Source organism: Nomascus leucogenys, chromosome 11 (assembly GCF_006542625.1).
Source record: "Nomascus leucogenys isolate Asia chromosome 11, Asia_NLE_v1, whole genome shotgun sequence".
In the NCBI taxonomy this organism is placed as follows: domain Eukaryota; kingdom Metazoa; phylum Chordata; class Mammalia; order Primates; family Hylobatidae; genus Nomascus; species Nomascus leucogenys.
The window spans coordinates 88,644,056-88,658,726 of NC_044391.1; the positions used below are offsets into that span (position 1 = coordinate 88,644,056).

The window sequence follows — 14,671 nt, forward strand, 5'->3', positions numbered from 1 at the left end:
AGTAATAAAAAAAATTGCCAACAAAAAAAAGTCCAGGACTGGATTGGATTCACAGCTGAATTCTATCAGACATTCAAAGAATTGATACAAATCTTACTGAAACTATTCCAAAAGATAGAGAAAGAGGATATCCTCCCTAAATCATTCTATGGAGCCAGTATCACCCTGATACCAAAAACAGGAGAGGACATAATAAAAAAAGAAAACTACAGACCAATGACCCTGTCGAACATAGATGCGAAAATCCTGAACAAAATACTAGCCAACTAAATCCAACAGCATTTCAAAAAGATAATCCAACATGATCAAGTGGGTTTCATACCAGGGATGCAGAGGTGGTTTAACATACACAAGTTAATAAATGTAATACATCACATAAACAGAATTAAAAATAAATATCATATGATTATCTCAATAGATGCAGAAAAGACATTTGACAAAATCCAGCATCACTTTATGATTAAAACCCTCAGCAAAATCAGCATAGAAGGAGCATACTTCAAAGTAATAAAAGCCATCTATGACAAACCCACAGCCAACATTATATTGAATGGGGAAAAGTTGAAAGCATTAACCCTGAGAATTGAAACAAGACAAAAATGCCCACTTTCAGCACGTCTATTCAACATAGTACTGGAAGTCCTACCAGAGCAATCAGACAAGAGAAAGAAATAAAAGGCATCCAAATCAGTAAAGAGGAAGTCAAACTGTTGCTGTTTGCCAATGATATGATTGTATACCTAGAAAACCCTAATGACTCCTCTAGAAAACCCTAATGACTCCTTCAAATGCTCCTAGATCAGATAAATGAATTCAGTAAAGCTTCAGAATACAAAATAAATGTATAGAAATTGGTAGAACTGCTATACACCAACAACAACCAAGCTGAGAACCAAATCAATAACTCAACCCCTTTTACAACAGCTGCAAAAAAAAAAAAAAAAGTAAATAAACTACTTAGGAATATACCTGACCAAGGAGGTGAAAGATCTCTACAAGGAAAACTATAAAACACCACTGAAAGAAATCATACCTGACACAAACAAATGGAAACATATCCCATGCTCATGGATGAATAGAATCAATATTGCAAAAATGATCATACTTTCAAAAGCAATCTACAAATTCAAGCAATTCCCATGAAAATACCATCATCATTCTTCACAGAATTAGAAAAAACAAACCTAAAATTCATATTGAACCTAAAAAGAGCCCACACAGCCAAAGTAAAACTAAGCAAAAAGAACAAATCGGGAAGCATCACATTACTTGATTTCAACTATAAGGCTGTAGTTACCAAAACAGGATAGTACATACAGCAGTGGGACATAGACCGGTGGGACATAGGCATAAAAAGGCAAATAGACCAGAGGGACAAAATAGAGAACCCAGAAATAAAACCAAATACTTCAAGCCAACTGATCTTTGACAAAGCAAACAAAAGCATAAAGTGGGTAAAGGACATCCTATTCAACAAATGGTGCTGGGATAATTGGCAAGCCACATGTAGAATGAAGCTGGATCCTTGCCTCTTAACTTACACAAAAATCAACACAAGATGGATCAAAGACTTAACTCTAAGACCTGAAACCATAAAAATTCTAGAAGAACATGGGAAAAACTCCTGTAGACATTGACTTAGGCAAAGAGTTCATGACCAAGAACCCAAAATCAAATGCAACAAGACAAAAATAAATAAATAGATGGGACCTAATTAAACTAAAAAGCTTCTGCACAGAGAAAGACATTATCAGCAGAGTAAACAGACAATCCATAGAGTGGGAGAAAATCTTCGCAAACTATGCATTCAACAAAGAATTAATTTCCAGAATCTACAAGAACTCAAACAAATCAGCAAGAAAAAAAAATTACAAATAATCCCACCAAATATAATCAAAGGACACAAATAGAAAAATTTTTAACGAACATATACAAATGGCCAACAAACATATGAAAAAATGCTCAACATCACTAATTATCAGGGAAATGCAAATCAAAATAGCAATGAGATACCACCTTACTCCTGCAAGAATGGCCATAATCAAAAACCAAAATATAATACATATTGGCATGGATGTGGTGAAAAGGGAACCCTTTTAAACTGCTGGTGGTAATGTAAACTAGAACAATACTATGGAAAACAGTATGGGGACTTCTTAAAGAACTAAAACTAGATCTACCATTTGATCCAGCAATCCCACTATGGGGTATCTCCCCAGACAAAAAGAAGTCATTACATGAAAAAGACATATGCACACGCATGTTTATAGCAGCACAATTCATAACTGCAAAAATATGGAACTAGCCCAAATGCCCATCAATCAATAAGTGGATAAAGAAAATGTACCATATATATTATATATTATATATATGCCACTTTATCCATATATATATATATATATATATATATATATATGCACCCTGGAATGCTACTGAAATAATGACACTCATAGCAACCAGGATGGAGTTAGAGACCATTATTCTAAATGAAGTAACTCAGGAATGGAAAAATCAAACATTGTATGTTCTCACTTATAAGTGGAAGCTAAGCTATGAGGATACAAGGGCATAAGAATGATATAATGGACTTTGGGTACTTGTGGGGAAGGGTGGAAGGGGAGTGAGGGATAAAAGACTGCACACTGGGAACAGTGAACACTGCTTGGGTGATGGGTACACTAAAATCTCAGAAATCACCACTAAATAACTTTTCCATGCATCCAAACACCACCTGTACCCCCAAAACTATTGAAATAAAAACAAATAAATAAATAATTTTAATATTAATGGTTATATTATTTTAATAATATTAATAAGGCTTCACAAGATAAGGTAACACAAATAAGGTAATTTGAAGTTCGGAAATTACAGTTTAATCTCATAGTAACTTTATGTGTATGTATTTTTGATTTTCTCTTTTCCTACTGGTAAGTTTGGTTGAAGAGATTACCCTTTGAGGAGGGAGACAGTGACGTGGCAGTGGGAGAGAGAAGGTCAATCTTATATATTTTGCATTATCTCTCAGCCAAAATTCAATGTCTAATGTCTTTTTGCCAAGATATTCATATTAAATTGACATACTAGGTATAGTCAGAGAATTAACAGCAAAAGCACAAAATCCTTCTTATAACATGACATAAAAAATAGTCTTTCTGATATTTGACCTTCTGTGTCAAAATGTTGAAAAACTAGTTAGCTACTGCTTTCCCCTGGAAACCTAACCTGAAACTTTCATTTGAAATGACAGTTGTCTTTAAAATAATTTAAGAATCTACACTGCAGCTCTTACTTTTTCTATTTCAAAGATAACTGTTTTTAAGTTTATACTTTTGCCAAGTAAAATTAAAGTTCAGAATGAGCCAATTTTAAGGCCATTTTAGGAGTCTAAGAGACTTGTTTTCCTGGCATTGAAGGAGTTTACTAGTTCCAGTACACACTCCACATTTGCCACCCTGAGAGTATCACAAGTACTGCTACTGAATGATTGTGTCATCTTGTGAAAATGAATCACATCTCTAATTTAGAATTTAGATATGACAACCAATTCTGTGAGAACAAAATTAGTTTACCTGTCAAGTGCAAAAAAAAAAAATACAAAAAGAAAAATGTTTAAAACCATCTTTTTTCTAGGATGAATGAGCTAGGCAAATAACTTTTTAACCCAAACTTATGATGTAAAAAGTGTTATGGAGAGAACACAAGAATTCAATTAACTACTTGTTCCCTCAGAAGTTAATTGTTGTTAGTCCTATTGTCATGTCTTGTTAATGCCTGTTCTTCAATTCATTGCTTTTTAGGCTTAAAAAGGGTATCTCGAAGGCAGAGAATTAGTTTGATATAATTCAGCTTATTTTTAGTCTTTTTCCTATTTTCCTAAAATTTGTAGAGTCAAATTTTGATACTAGAATAAATATAAATTATATGTAAGAATTATTTATGAATTTCAAAAATACCTGCCCCCTCTTTCCCTCCAATATGGCTATTCTAAAATAAATTGCAACATTGGAATATTCCATTCTGATTCTTATCTTAATAATGGAAACCAATTGAGTCATATAGAGTTATAGTTTCTTAGTAAGGCAATTATTAAGAATGTAATATCTTGTGATATATGTTTTATTTTTGAGTAACTTCAAATCTTTAGTCTCATTTCACTTAAAAATACTTTTAAAAATCAAATTATATCAATAGCTATTTATTGAGTTCCTACTTTCTACAGTGCTCTATGAAGGATGCTAGTGTAAATAAAATTGTCAGAATCATGTAAAATTATATGAAAGATTCCATTTTTTATGAACAGAAAAAAGTCTTTTATGTGATAAATGGCAGCTACATATAACCCACATCTAACGTCATGTTTAATATTGAAAGATAGAATACTTCTCATTAAGATCATGACCAAGACAAAGATGTTCACTCTCACCAGCCCTATTTAATATTGTGCAAAAATCTTTACAATTTCAATGAAGCAAGGAAAGGAAACAACAGACACTGAAATTGAAAAGAAATGAAAATGTCCCTATTCTAGGAGACAAGATTTTCTTTTTTTTTTTTTAACATTTAAAATATTTATTTGCTTACCAAAAAACCCAAGATATAAAAGGCTAATTATAAAAAATGACACCAGTGAACAGTTTTTACCCAAGCTAACCAAAAACAGAATAATATTAACAGTGCAAAGAAATGAAAAGAAACTTCAGTTTACATTTTGAATTAAGACGTCAACGAAATAAAACAGCAAATTCATCAGCCTTGCTGTTCCCATACACGGCTTTAACATTTGAAGAAAATACAAAAAGCCTTTTCAACTTTGATAATCACTTTTGACTCTTTGGAGTTGACTGAGAAAGGGAACTACATCAAAACTTCCATATGTTAATACAGATTAAATGCATAATTTGAAAATGTGATAATTTTTTAGAGAACACACAAGCCAAGTTGTTACCATTCCATCTGAGTACTTTGATAAAACAACTTACAGACTTACTTGTTGTAGGGTCCATTTTCATTTCCAAGCATGGCATAAAATGTTTTAAATGGGACAGTTCTTTTGGTACATTTTACACAAAATTTCTTTCATAGATTTTTAGGCCTAAAATTAAAGAATTACACAGGATGACACTAATGGGGCAATTTACTGAAATAACTGACATTCTCCACTGACAGCTCAAGACTGGATTCAGATTCCTCGGCACTTGTACAATTTGATTTCTGTGAGCAATTAGATAATGGCACATAGATTACCATAGTCATGTTAGTTAAAAACATTTCTGCCTACATTTATGCTTTGACTTAAAATGAAGAAATATGAAGATATTTTCTTTTGTCAAAAGGGGTAATCACTATATGAGTGGATTGCTACAACTCTCCTGCAATGGGCAGAGATATTTCATCAATACCACCATCTCAACAGTTTGTTGCTCACTCTAAGTAGTCTATTTCATTATAATGTATTAATATCAATCATATCTACACACTATAAAAATGTTAATTGAGCTCAAGTATGATACCAGCATCTTATCTTTCCAGGCTCACAGGGAAAAGATGTAACTAAAGTTGCAATGATATTTATTTTATTTTATTTTAATTATTATTATACTTTAAGTTCTGTGGTACATGTGCACAAAGTGCAGTTTTGTTACATAGGTATACATGTGCCATGTTGGTGTGCTGCACCCGTTAACTCATCATTTACATTAGGTATATCACCTAATGCTATCCCTCCCCCCTTCCCCCACCCCACAACAGGCCGCAGTGTATGATGTTCCCCACCCTGTGTCCAAGTGTTCTCATTGTTCAATTCTCACCTGAGTAAGAACATGCGGTGTTTGGTTTTCCATCCTTGCAATAGTTTGCTCAGAATGATGGTTTCCAGCTTCATCCATGTCCCTACAAGGGACATGAACTCATCCTTTTTTATGGCTGCATAGTATTCCATGGTGTATATCTGCCACATTTTCTTAATCCAGTCTATCGTTGTTGGACATTTGGGTTGGTTCCAAGTCTTTGCTATTGTGAATAGTGCCATAATAAACATACGTGTGCATGTATCTTTATAGCAGCATGATTTATAATCCACTGGGTATATGCCCAGTAATGGGATGGCTGGGTCAAATGGTATTTCTAGTTCTAGATCCTTGAGGAATCGCCGCACTGTCTTCCACAATGGTTGAACTAGTTTACAGTCCCACCAGCAGTGTAAAAGTGATCCTATTTCTCCACATCCTCTCCAGCACCTGTTGTTTCCTGACTTTTTAATGATAGCCATTCTAACTGGTGTGAGATGGTATCTCATTGTGGTTTTGATTTGCATTTCTCTGATGGCCAGTGATGATGAGCATTTTTTCATGTGTCTGTTGGCTGCATAAATGTCTTCTTTTGAGAAGTGTCTGTTCATATCCTTTGCCCACTTTTTGATGGGGTTATTTGATTTTTTCGTGTAAATTTGTTTAAGTTCTTCATAGATTCTGGATATGGGTAGATTGTAAAAATTTTCTCCCATTCTGTAGGTTGTCTGTTCACTCTGATGGTAGTTTCTTTTGCTATGCAGAAGCTCTTTAGTTTAATTAGATCCCATTTGTCAATTTTGGCTTTTGTTGCCATTGCTTTTGGTTTTGGTCATGAAGTCCTTGCCCATGCCTATGTCCTGAATGGTATTGCCTAGGTTTTCTTCTAGGATGTTTATGCTTTTAGATCTAACATGTAAGTCTTTAATCCATCTTGAATTAATTTTTGTATAAGGTGTAAGGAAGGGATCCCATTTCAGTTTTCTACATATGGCTAGCCAGTTTACCCAACACCATTTATTAAATAGGGAATCCTTTCCCCATTGCTTGTTTTTGTCAGGTTTGTCAAAGGTCAGATGGTTGTAGATGAGTGGTATTATTTCCGAGGGCTCTATTCTGTCCCATTGGTCTATATCTCTGTTTTGGTACCAGTACCATGCTGTTTTGGTTACTGTAGCCTTGTAGTATAGTTTGAAGTCAGGTAGTGTGATGTCTCCAGCTTTGCTCTTTTTGCTTAGGATTGTCTTGGCAATGCGGGCTCTTTTTTGGTTCCATATGAACTTTAAAGTAGTTTTTTCCAATTCTGTGAAGAAAGTCATTGGTAGCTTGATGGGGAGGGCATTGAATCTATAAATTACCTTGGGCAGTATGGCCATTTTCAAAATATTGATTCTTCCTATCCATGAGCATGGAATGTTCTTCCATTTGTTGGTGTCCTCTTTTATTTTGTTGAGCGGTGGTTTGTAGTTCTTCTTGAAGAGGTCCTTCACATCCCTTGTAAGATGGATTCCTAGGTATTTTATTCTCTTTGAAGCAATTGTGAATGGGAGTTCACTCAAAAGATTCTCTTTTTAGTATGTGTGTATGTCTAGACTTTTAAGGAGATAAAACCTTCATAAACAAATTTCTCACAAAAGAAAGCAATAAATATATAAGGTGATGGATATGTTAATTAGTTTGATTTAATCATTTCAAGATGTATACAAATATCAAGACATCACCTTGTATACTGTAAATATATGCAATTTTTATTTGTCAATTATTCCTAAATAAAGCTAGAGGGAAAAACACAGAGATTTCTCCTTTATAGAAAAGAGAAAATTAAAATCAGGGAAACTAAGAGGATTTTTTTTTTTATTTGAGAGAGAGAGAGCTTTAAATGTATTTTAAAATCATAGATTTTGGAGGCAGGATAAAATCTTAAATTCTTAATTTATTTAATTTTACTAGAACTATACATATTATATGCCTACTTTGAACAAATGCAAAGTTAACTGATTATCTAGTCATTTAATTTTAGCAACATAAATATGGCCACAGATTCAACCAGGTATTTTTGAATTGACTCTATGCCAACTCACAACTTAGTTTCTAAGTATATTTTGCTTAAAATAATGAGAAACACATTTCTATGGTTCTAAATTTGGGACTTCTTTTTACTGACAGAAAAATTCTCTAGATATGAATGACTGTATTCCTAAATAGCTAACATGTGCTCTCTAGTTCATTTTGCTTAGACCCAAACATTCATATTTACCATATTCTGCCTTCTATGTATTGACCTGCCATCCATAAAAAAGTGGATGCCTTTGAAACAGGAATTGTGATTCTTTACATTCAGCCTACTTGTAGTTTCTAACTCAGGACTTTCAACCTAGGTGCAATTTAAAAATATATATGGGAAGGAAAGGAGAAAAAAGAGAGTAAGCTATATATCTGAGTTGTTGTTAAGTTGCTAACACATGCTTTTTTGTGTGTTTCTTCATATGTACTGACTCATTAGCTTCAATTAAAATGACAAAATGTTCAATTAATCATTTGATTTAAAATGTATAATTGCTGTCTTATGGTGTGATGACTCCATTTGCAATCAGTCCTACCCAGGAGTGGTAGAAAGAGTGTTGACTTTGGCACAGAATTCTAACTCAGCGGCCTACTGTCACCTTGGCCGAGCTACCCAACCTCTTCAAGCTTCGGTAGCCTCCCTTGTAAAAAAGGGTTGCTAATACTTAGACTTTTGATTCATTGTGAAGAGAGAATATAATAGATTTTCGTACCTGTGCTGCTTGCCTCTCACTAGGAATGTGACTGTGAGTAATTAATCTCTCTAATCCTTAGTTTCCCTGTCTATTCAACTAACATTTATTAAGTCACTCAACAAATATCACCAAGTATCTAGTAAGCTCCAGGAATGCACACATACACAAATATCCCTATTAAAGAAAATGCAAGAAACTAGAGAGCACAAAGACAAAATGGGGACATTTTGTCTTCTATACTGAGAGTTAAGAGAAATGTCCTGGCAGAGAAGATATCTGAACGAGTCTTCAAACAGGAATAAATGTTAGCCAAATGAAAAAAAGTTTCAGAGGGATTTCTAGATAAGAGGAGAGAATAAAGGCATAAGGGTGTAAAACAGTATGGTTTGTATGTGAACACCCTAAGCAAGCTGCTATTTGATAGAGTTTAGAATATACAGAAAATGGGAGAAAATGAAACTAGAAAATGAAAGAATAGGTCCAGGTCAGAAAGGGCTTAGATTTATTTTGTAGACACTCTGAAAGGTTTTAAGCAAGGACATAACATAGAATTCATTGGAGAAAGAAATCCCTGTAGCTAAAGTGAGCAGAATCTATTTAAGAAGTGAGAGGTGGGCATTAGGAGGACAAAGGACAAGTTAGAAGGCTGTGGCATTCATCCAAGTGGAAATTATACTCTGAATTATACTAATACCGTTGTACAATTTATAGGAGCAGGCTTAAGAAATGTTTAGGGCATAAGACAGATATGACTTAGTGACTTCTTTGTCGTGTGTGAAGAGGGAGAACCAGAGTGGATGACTGGGTCTCTGGCAATTAATTAAAGTTCCAAATAAAAGAGAAAAAGCACGTTTTGGAAAGGAGATAAATAATTATTTCAGTTGAGAACATGTTGAATTTGAGATTGCAGTCAGACTCATACAGCAAGCAAATGGATGACTGAGCTTAGAGAGATAAGACCTGAAGACAGATATTTGAGGGACCTATAAAATATTGCCTACCTTCCAAGATGATGCTAAGGATTAAATTAGATAATGTGTATAAAGTGGCTAATGCTACACAGCACTGTAAATAAAATAAATCAGGCGGCATATTTAAGTACTTTACTCAAAAAGTGTAATCACCTTTCCATCCTGCACATAATTATTGAACCAATCTCTGCATTTGGATAAAATCTGAAGTAAAAGTTACAACTTAATCTAATAGACTCTAAAACAAGGTATTGAAGAAAGCTTAATAAGACGACTGTCAATCTTCCAGTTATTTCTTCTCTAATCACTAAACTATTAAGGAGTTGGCTTAATGGTCCATCTTCCTCTAACTATAACTGAACAGTTTCCTGCCCTCTTGCCTCTTTTGTTAAATGCCCCCTGGTAAAAAGAATCCTGTCTTAGATCCTGTAAAATCTATCTTAACATAAAGCCTCTAATTTAGAATATATAATTTTTAAATTCAGCAATATAAAAGTGAAATAATATAACAGAATGTATTAATTCAATTTTCAATTTCAACTAAGGTGTCCAAGTCCTGACAACCTTGAGGATAATGGAAAAGATGAAGGAAGATGGAAAAAGTGATAATTTTTCCTACTCTCATACCAGGTTTTCCAAAGCTTCTGCCCCAAATTATAGAAAGTACCACCCACCAACATAGATAGAATAATAGATGTTCCTTTAAACCACTTTTAGGTGACTCTACATCTAATCTTTCCAATTTTCCCTTGTAAGCAATCAAAAAAATCTGACAGTTGATGCTAATTCCTAACTATGGATATCTAAAAATAAATTAAGGAAATGGCATTGCCAAGTTTTGACTTGAATTGATTATTTTAAAAAATTTCTTCTTGTTATGTTTAAAACTTAAATTGGATCAGCTGGACACCGCACATGGTAGAGAGCTAAACTTATTCATTGCCATTTTCTAATTATAGAGATCATTAGATCATATACTGTGGAGTGGTTGTGGGTTGATAATGGATCATGAATCCTTTCAGAGATGTGAAGAAGTCTTGTCCTTCTCAGATGAGGATGATTGAATTAGCTCTTAATAACAAGTAGAATAATCTGGCTATACTTACTTTCTTATTGTCAAATTACTCCTAAAAATAAGGCAGTGTGTGGCACTATGTTTGCTGGTCTGCATTTGCACATTTGCGTTAGAAAAAACTCTTCCCTGTGATTGATAAAAATCCCCAAATATATACTGCTGGTTTTCTAGGTATAAAGTCTGATTTAATCCGAGCTTCAAAGCATTAAGGTCATAATTCTATAGTGAATAACGTTGGATGATTACCTATTAGAGCAATATTTTGTAAACTGATGAATTAATGGATAATATATTTTCAAAACGTATCACACTTTAATTTTCCTACTGCTTATATGGTGCCACAGAACTGTTTATGATCCTCAGTTCTGTCAGGGAGAAAAAATAAAAGAAAAGTAATTTTCCTTTCAATGAAATGGAAGAAATGCTCCTCGAGAAGAGTAAGTGCCTTTTGAAAAGCCCTTATCTGCACTGATAGAAAGGAGGAGCTATCACAGGACTCATTTGGCTATTTCCCTCTGGTGTTGCAATTGAAAATAAGTCCCGAGAAAAGAAGTAATGAGTTTCCTTTACAGTTGAAGGAATGTAATTTACAAGTTAAGAATTTATTGACTATAAAATTTGGGAAACTTTTGGAACCTAGGAAGTGGTAATACATCCCCATCTGAAATGGTTAAAGAAAGAAAAATTTCCAAAGCCAGAAGAAAACCTAACAATTCTCAAAGCCACTCAAGTTATGCAGTCTTCTAATATTTTATTCACTAAGCATTCAGTCAATTCCAACTAGGGTATCACTCACCTAAGTCACCAGCAAGTTTTAATGACACAGAGTCAACCAAGATTTTTATGTTCTTTTTTCTTTTAGATTTCAATTAAAATAAAAACATTCTCCTTTTTACCTTCCTATAGTTTTCCATGAGGCATAATCATACCTCTCCCAGCCTGTAACCAGTATTGTCTTCTGAAGAATGAGGATTTGTGAAATATCCACAGTTCCATCTTGCCCAACATTTAGTGTATGGTAACAATATCCATTGAAGTCCCATATCTTTAAGAGAAAAATTAAAACCACCTTTGAGACAGGAAGGTAAACTTTTGTGTTGATATTCTGAACCAGGATTAATTCATTTAGGATATGTAATCATTAAAGAAAATCAACTCATCATTGAATTTTGCCACTGTATTATTCTCATAATATTGTGAAATATCTACTTGGTCTTCATCCCCATTTCTCAGCACAATAACTTTTAAAACCCTCAGACTCTTTCTCTAATGATAAGATAGTATTTAGTATGCTAATGACATGACCCCAGGCTGGGGACCCCTAAATAGCTTCAGGGTGGGGGCCGGTCTCAAGAAACGCCAAGGCATAATTAGAAGGTGGAAATTTCAGCCCCACCCCGAAATCCCTAGGGAGCAGAGAAGTTTAAAGTTGAGCCCATCTCCAGTGGTCAGTGATGGAGATGGGCTCATCAATCATCCCTGTGTAATGCAGCCTCCATAAAAACCCAAAAGTATGGGAGTTGAAGAGATTCTAGACAGCTGAACATATGTGGAGGTTGCTGGTGGGTGAAAAGCCCAGTACGGAAGGGCTGTGTCCACATGCCTTGCATTATGCATCTCTTCCATCTGTCTGTTCATCTGTATCCTTTGTAATATCATTTATAATTAATGAATACAAGTAAGTCAAGTGTTTCCTTGAGTTCTGTAAGCCACTCTAGCAAATTAATCAGATGCAAGGAGAGGGTCACAACAATGCTGATTTACAGCCCGTCAGTCAGAAGCACAAGTTACAACATGTGCTTGTGACTGGCATCTAAAGGAAGAAGCAGACTTGTGGGACTGAGCCCTCAACCTACAGGATCTGACTCTATCTCCAAGTACATAGTGTCAGAATAGAATTGAACTGGAGGACACCCAACTGGTGTCCTCTGGAAAATCTACCACAGAATTGGTGTGTGGGAAAAATCTCTACACACATTTTGGTGACCAGAGGTGTGTATTGTATTCAGCGTGATGGTAGGAGAAACTGACTTTTTTTCCTATATAAAGTCACGCATCACTTAACAGGATACATTCTGAGAAATGCATCATTGGGTGATTTTACCATTGTGCCAATATCATACAGTGTACTTATACAAACCTAAATGATAGAGTCTACTACACACCTAGACTATATGGTATAGCCTATTGCTCCTAGGCTACAAAACTGCACGGCATGTTACTGTACTGAATACTGTCAACAATTGTAATACAATGGCAAGTATTTGTGTATCTAAACATAGAAAAGATACAGTAGAAATATGGTATTATAATCTTAAGGGACCACCATCGTATATGCAGTCTGTTGTTAACTGATGTTGCTAGACAGTTCATGACTCTATTTGTAACTCTATCAATCTATTCTAATAATAGTTCTTCAAATACTGTAAGTTAATATGTATTCTAAATGGAGAGACAATATAAAATCATGAAGAAAACCATTCTGGAATCTGTTGACATCCTGAAGTTTTCACTATGTCTAAATTTCTGCTTCCTTATCTGTGACACAGGAACTTTACTCCTCAGGGATGCTTGGAGGATTAAACAGCTGATACAGAACCTGAAACAGTCATCACTAGATTTCTCATCCTCTACTGATAAAACCTCCTGTTGATGGTGGGTGCCAGACCCAGTCCTCAAGAGGGCACAAGCAGTTCTGGTTTACCTACTCAGACAGTGGAGTGAAAACTTAAGCCCAATAGGCATACTTTAAGAGAGAGCATCATTAGATTAGTAGCAGTTAAAACTAACCCCTACTATGAAACCTTGTTGGCACATCATGCACAGAGGTCACATTGGCGCTATCGAAATTAAAATGCAGGCCAGGCACCATGGCTCATGCCTGTAATCACAGCTTTTAGGGAGGCTGAGGCAGGCAGATCACCTGAGGTCAGGAGTTTGAGACCAGCCTGGCCAACATGGTGAAATCCTATCTCCACTAAAATTACAAAAATTAGGTGGGGCCAGATGCAGTGGCTCATGCCTGTAATCCCAACACTTTGGGAGGCTTAGGCGGGAGGATCACAAGGTCAGGAGTTTGAGACCAGCCTGGGCAATATGGTGAAACACCATCTCTACTAAAAATACAAAAATTAGCCAGGCATGGTGGCACGCACCTGTAGTCCCAACTACTTGGGAGGCTGAAGCAGGAGAATAGCTTGAACTCAGAATATGGAGGTTGCAGTGAGCTGAGATCGTGCCACTGCACTCCAGCCTGAGTGACAGAGTGAGACTCCATCTCAAAAAAAAAAAAAAAAAAAAAAAAAAAAAAATTAGCCGAGCATGGAGGCGCACACTTGTAATCCCAGCTACTCGGAAGGCTAAGAGAGGAGAATCACTTTAACCTGAGAGGCAGCGGTTGCAGTGAGACAGGATCATCCCACTGCACTCTAGCCTGGGCAACAGAGCAAGACTCTGTCTCAAAAAATAATAATTATTATTAAAAGGCATATACCCTTTAAAAATTTAGCTTCTAGAAAGTCATCCCACAGATGATTAAAAATTGGCTTAAAATTGGGCTTAAAAATTCAGCTTCTAGAAAATCATCCACAGATACATTCATATATGTAAAATGACATATTTTCAAGCATATTCTTGCAGCATTGTTAGAAAGCAAAAGATTTGAATCAATGCAATTGCTTACTAGTAAGTAAGAAATTGAACAATCAGAATAAGGACTATCTATGCAGTAGCATATAATGTAGCCATAAAGAAGAATGAGTCATCTCCATTTTCCTAGTCTCTGCCAAAACTCAACCGCCTATGGAAGCTTGAGCAAGTTTCCTTAACTCTTCGGGCTTCAGTTTCCCCTACTAAAAATACAAAAAATTAGCTGGGCGTGGTGGTGGGCGCCTGTAGTCCCAGCTGCTGGAGAGGCTGAGGCAGGAGAATGGCGTGAACCCGGGAGGCAGAGCTTGCAGTGAGCTGAGATCGTGCCACCGCACTGCAGCCTGAGCGACAGAGCGAGACTCTGTCTCAAAAAAAAAAAACAAAAAAAAATCAAGATAAGAGTACCAACCTTATAGATATACAATTTATGTG

At 35.3% G+C, this 14,671-nt stretch overlaps 1 protein-coding gene across 2 annotated transcripts in view; it reads right to left on the reverse strand.

The window, feature by feature from the left end:
* The window catches only part of WDR49 (WD repeat domain 49), a 174,344-nt gene that overhangs the window by 62,534 nt on the left and 97,139 nt on the right, over nucleotides 1-14,671 (reverse strand). Inside the window, exon 10 of one of the 2 annotated variants that reach the window (XM_030822787.1) lies at nucleotides 11,521-11,636. In XM_030822787.1, coding sequence (XP_030678647.1) covers nucleotides 11,521-11,636 — 116 coding nt within the window. Of the gene's footprint in view, nucleotides 1-11,487; nucleotides 11,637-14,671 lie in introns of both variants that reach the window. The other variant, XM_030822786.1, reaches the window with a different exon arrangement.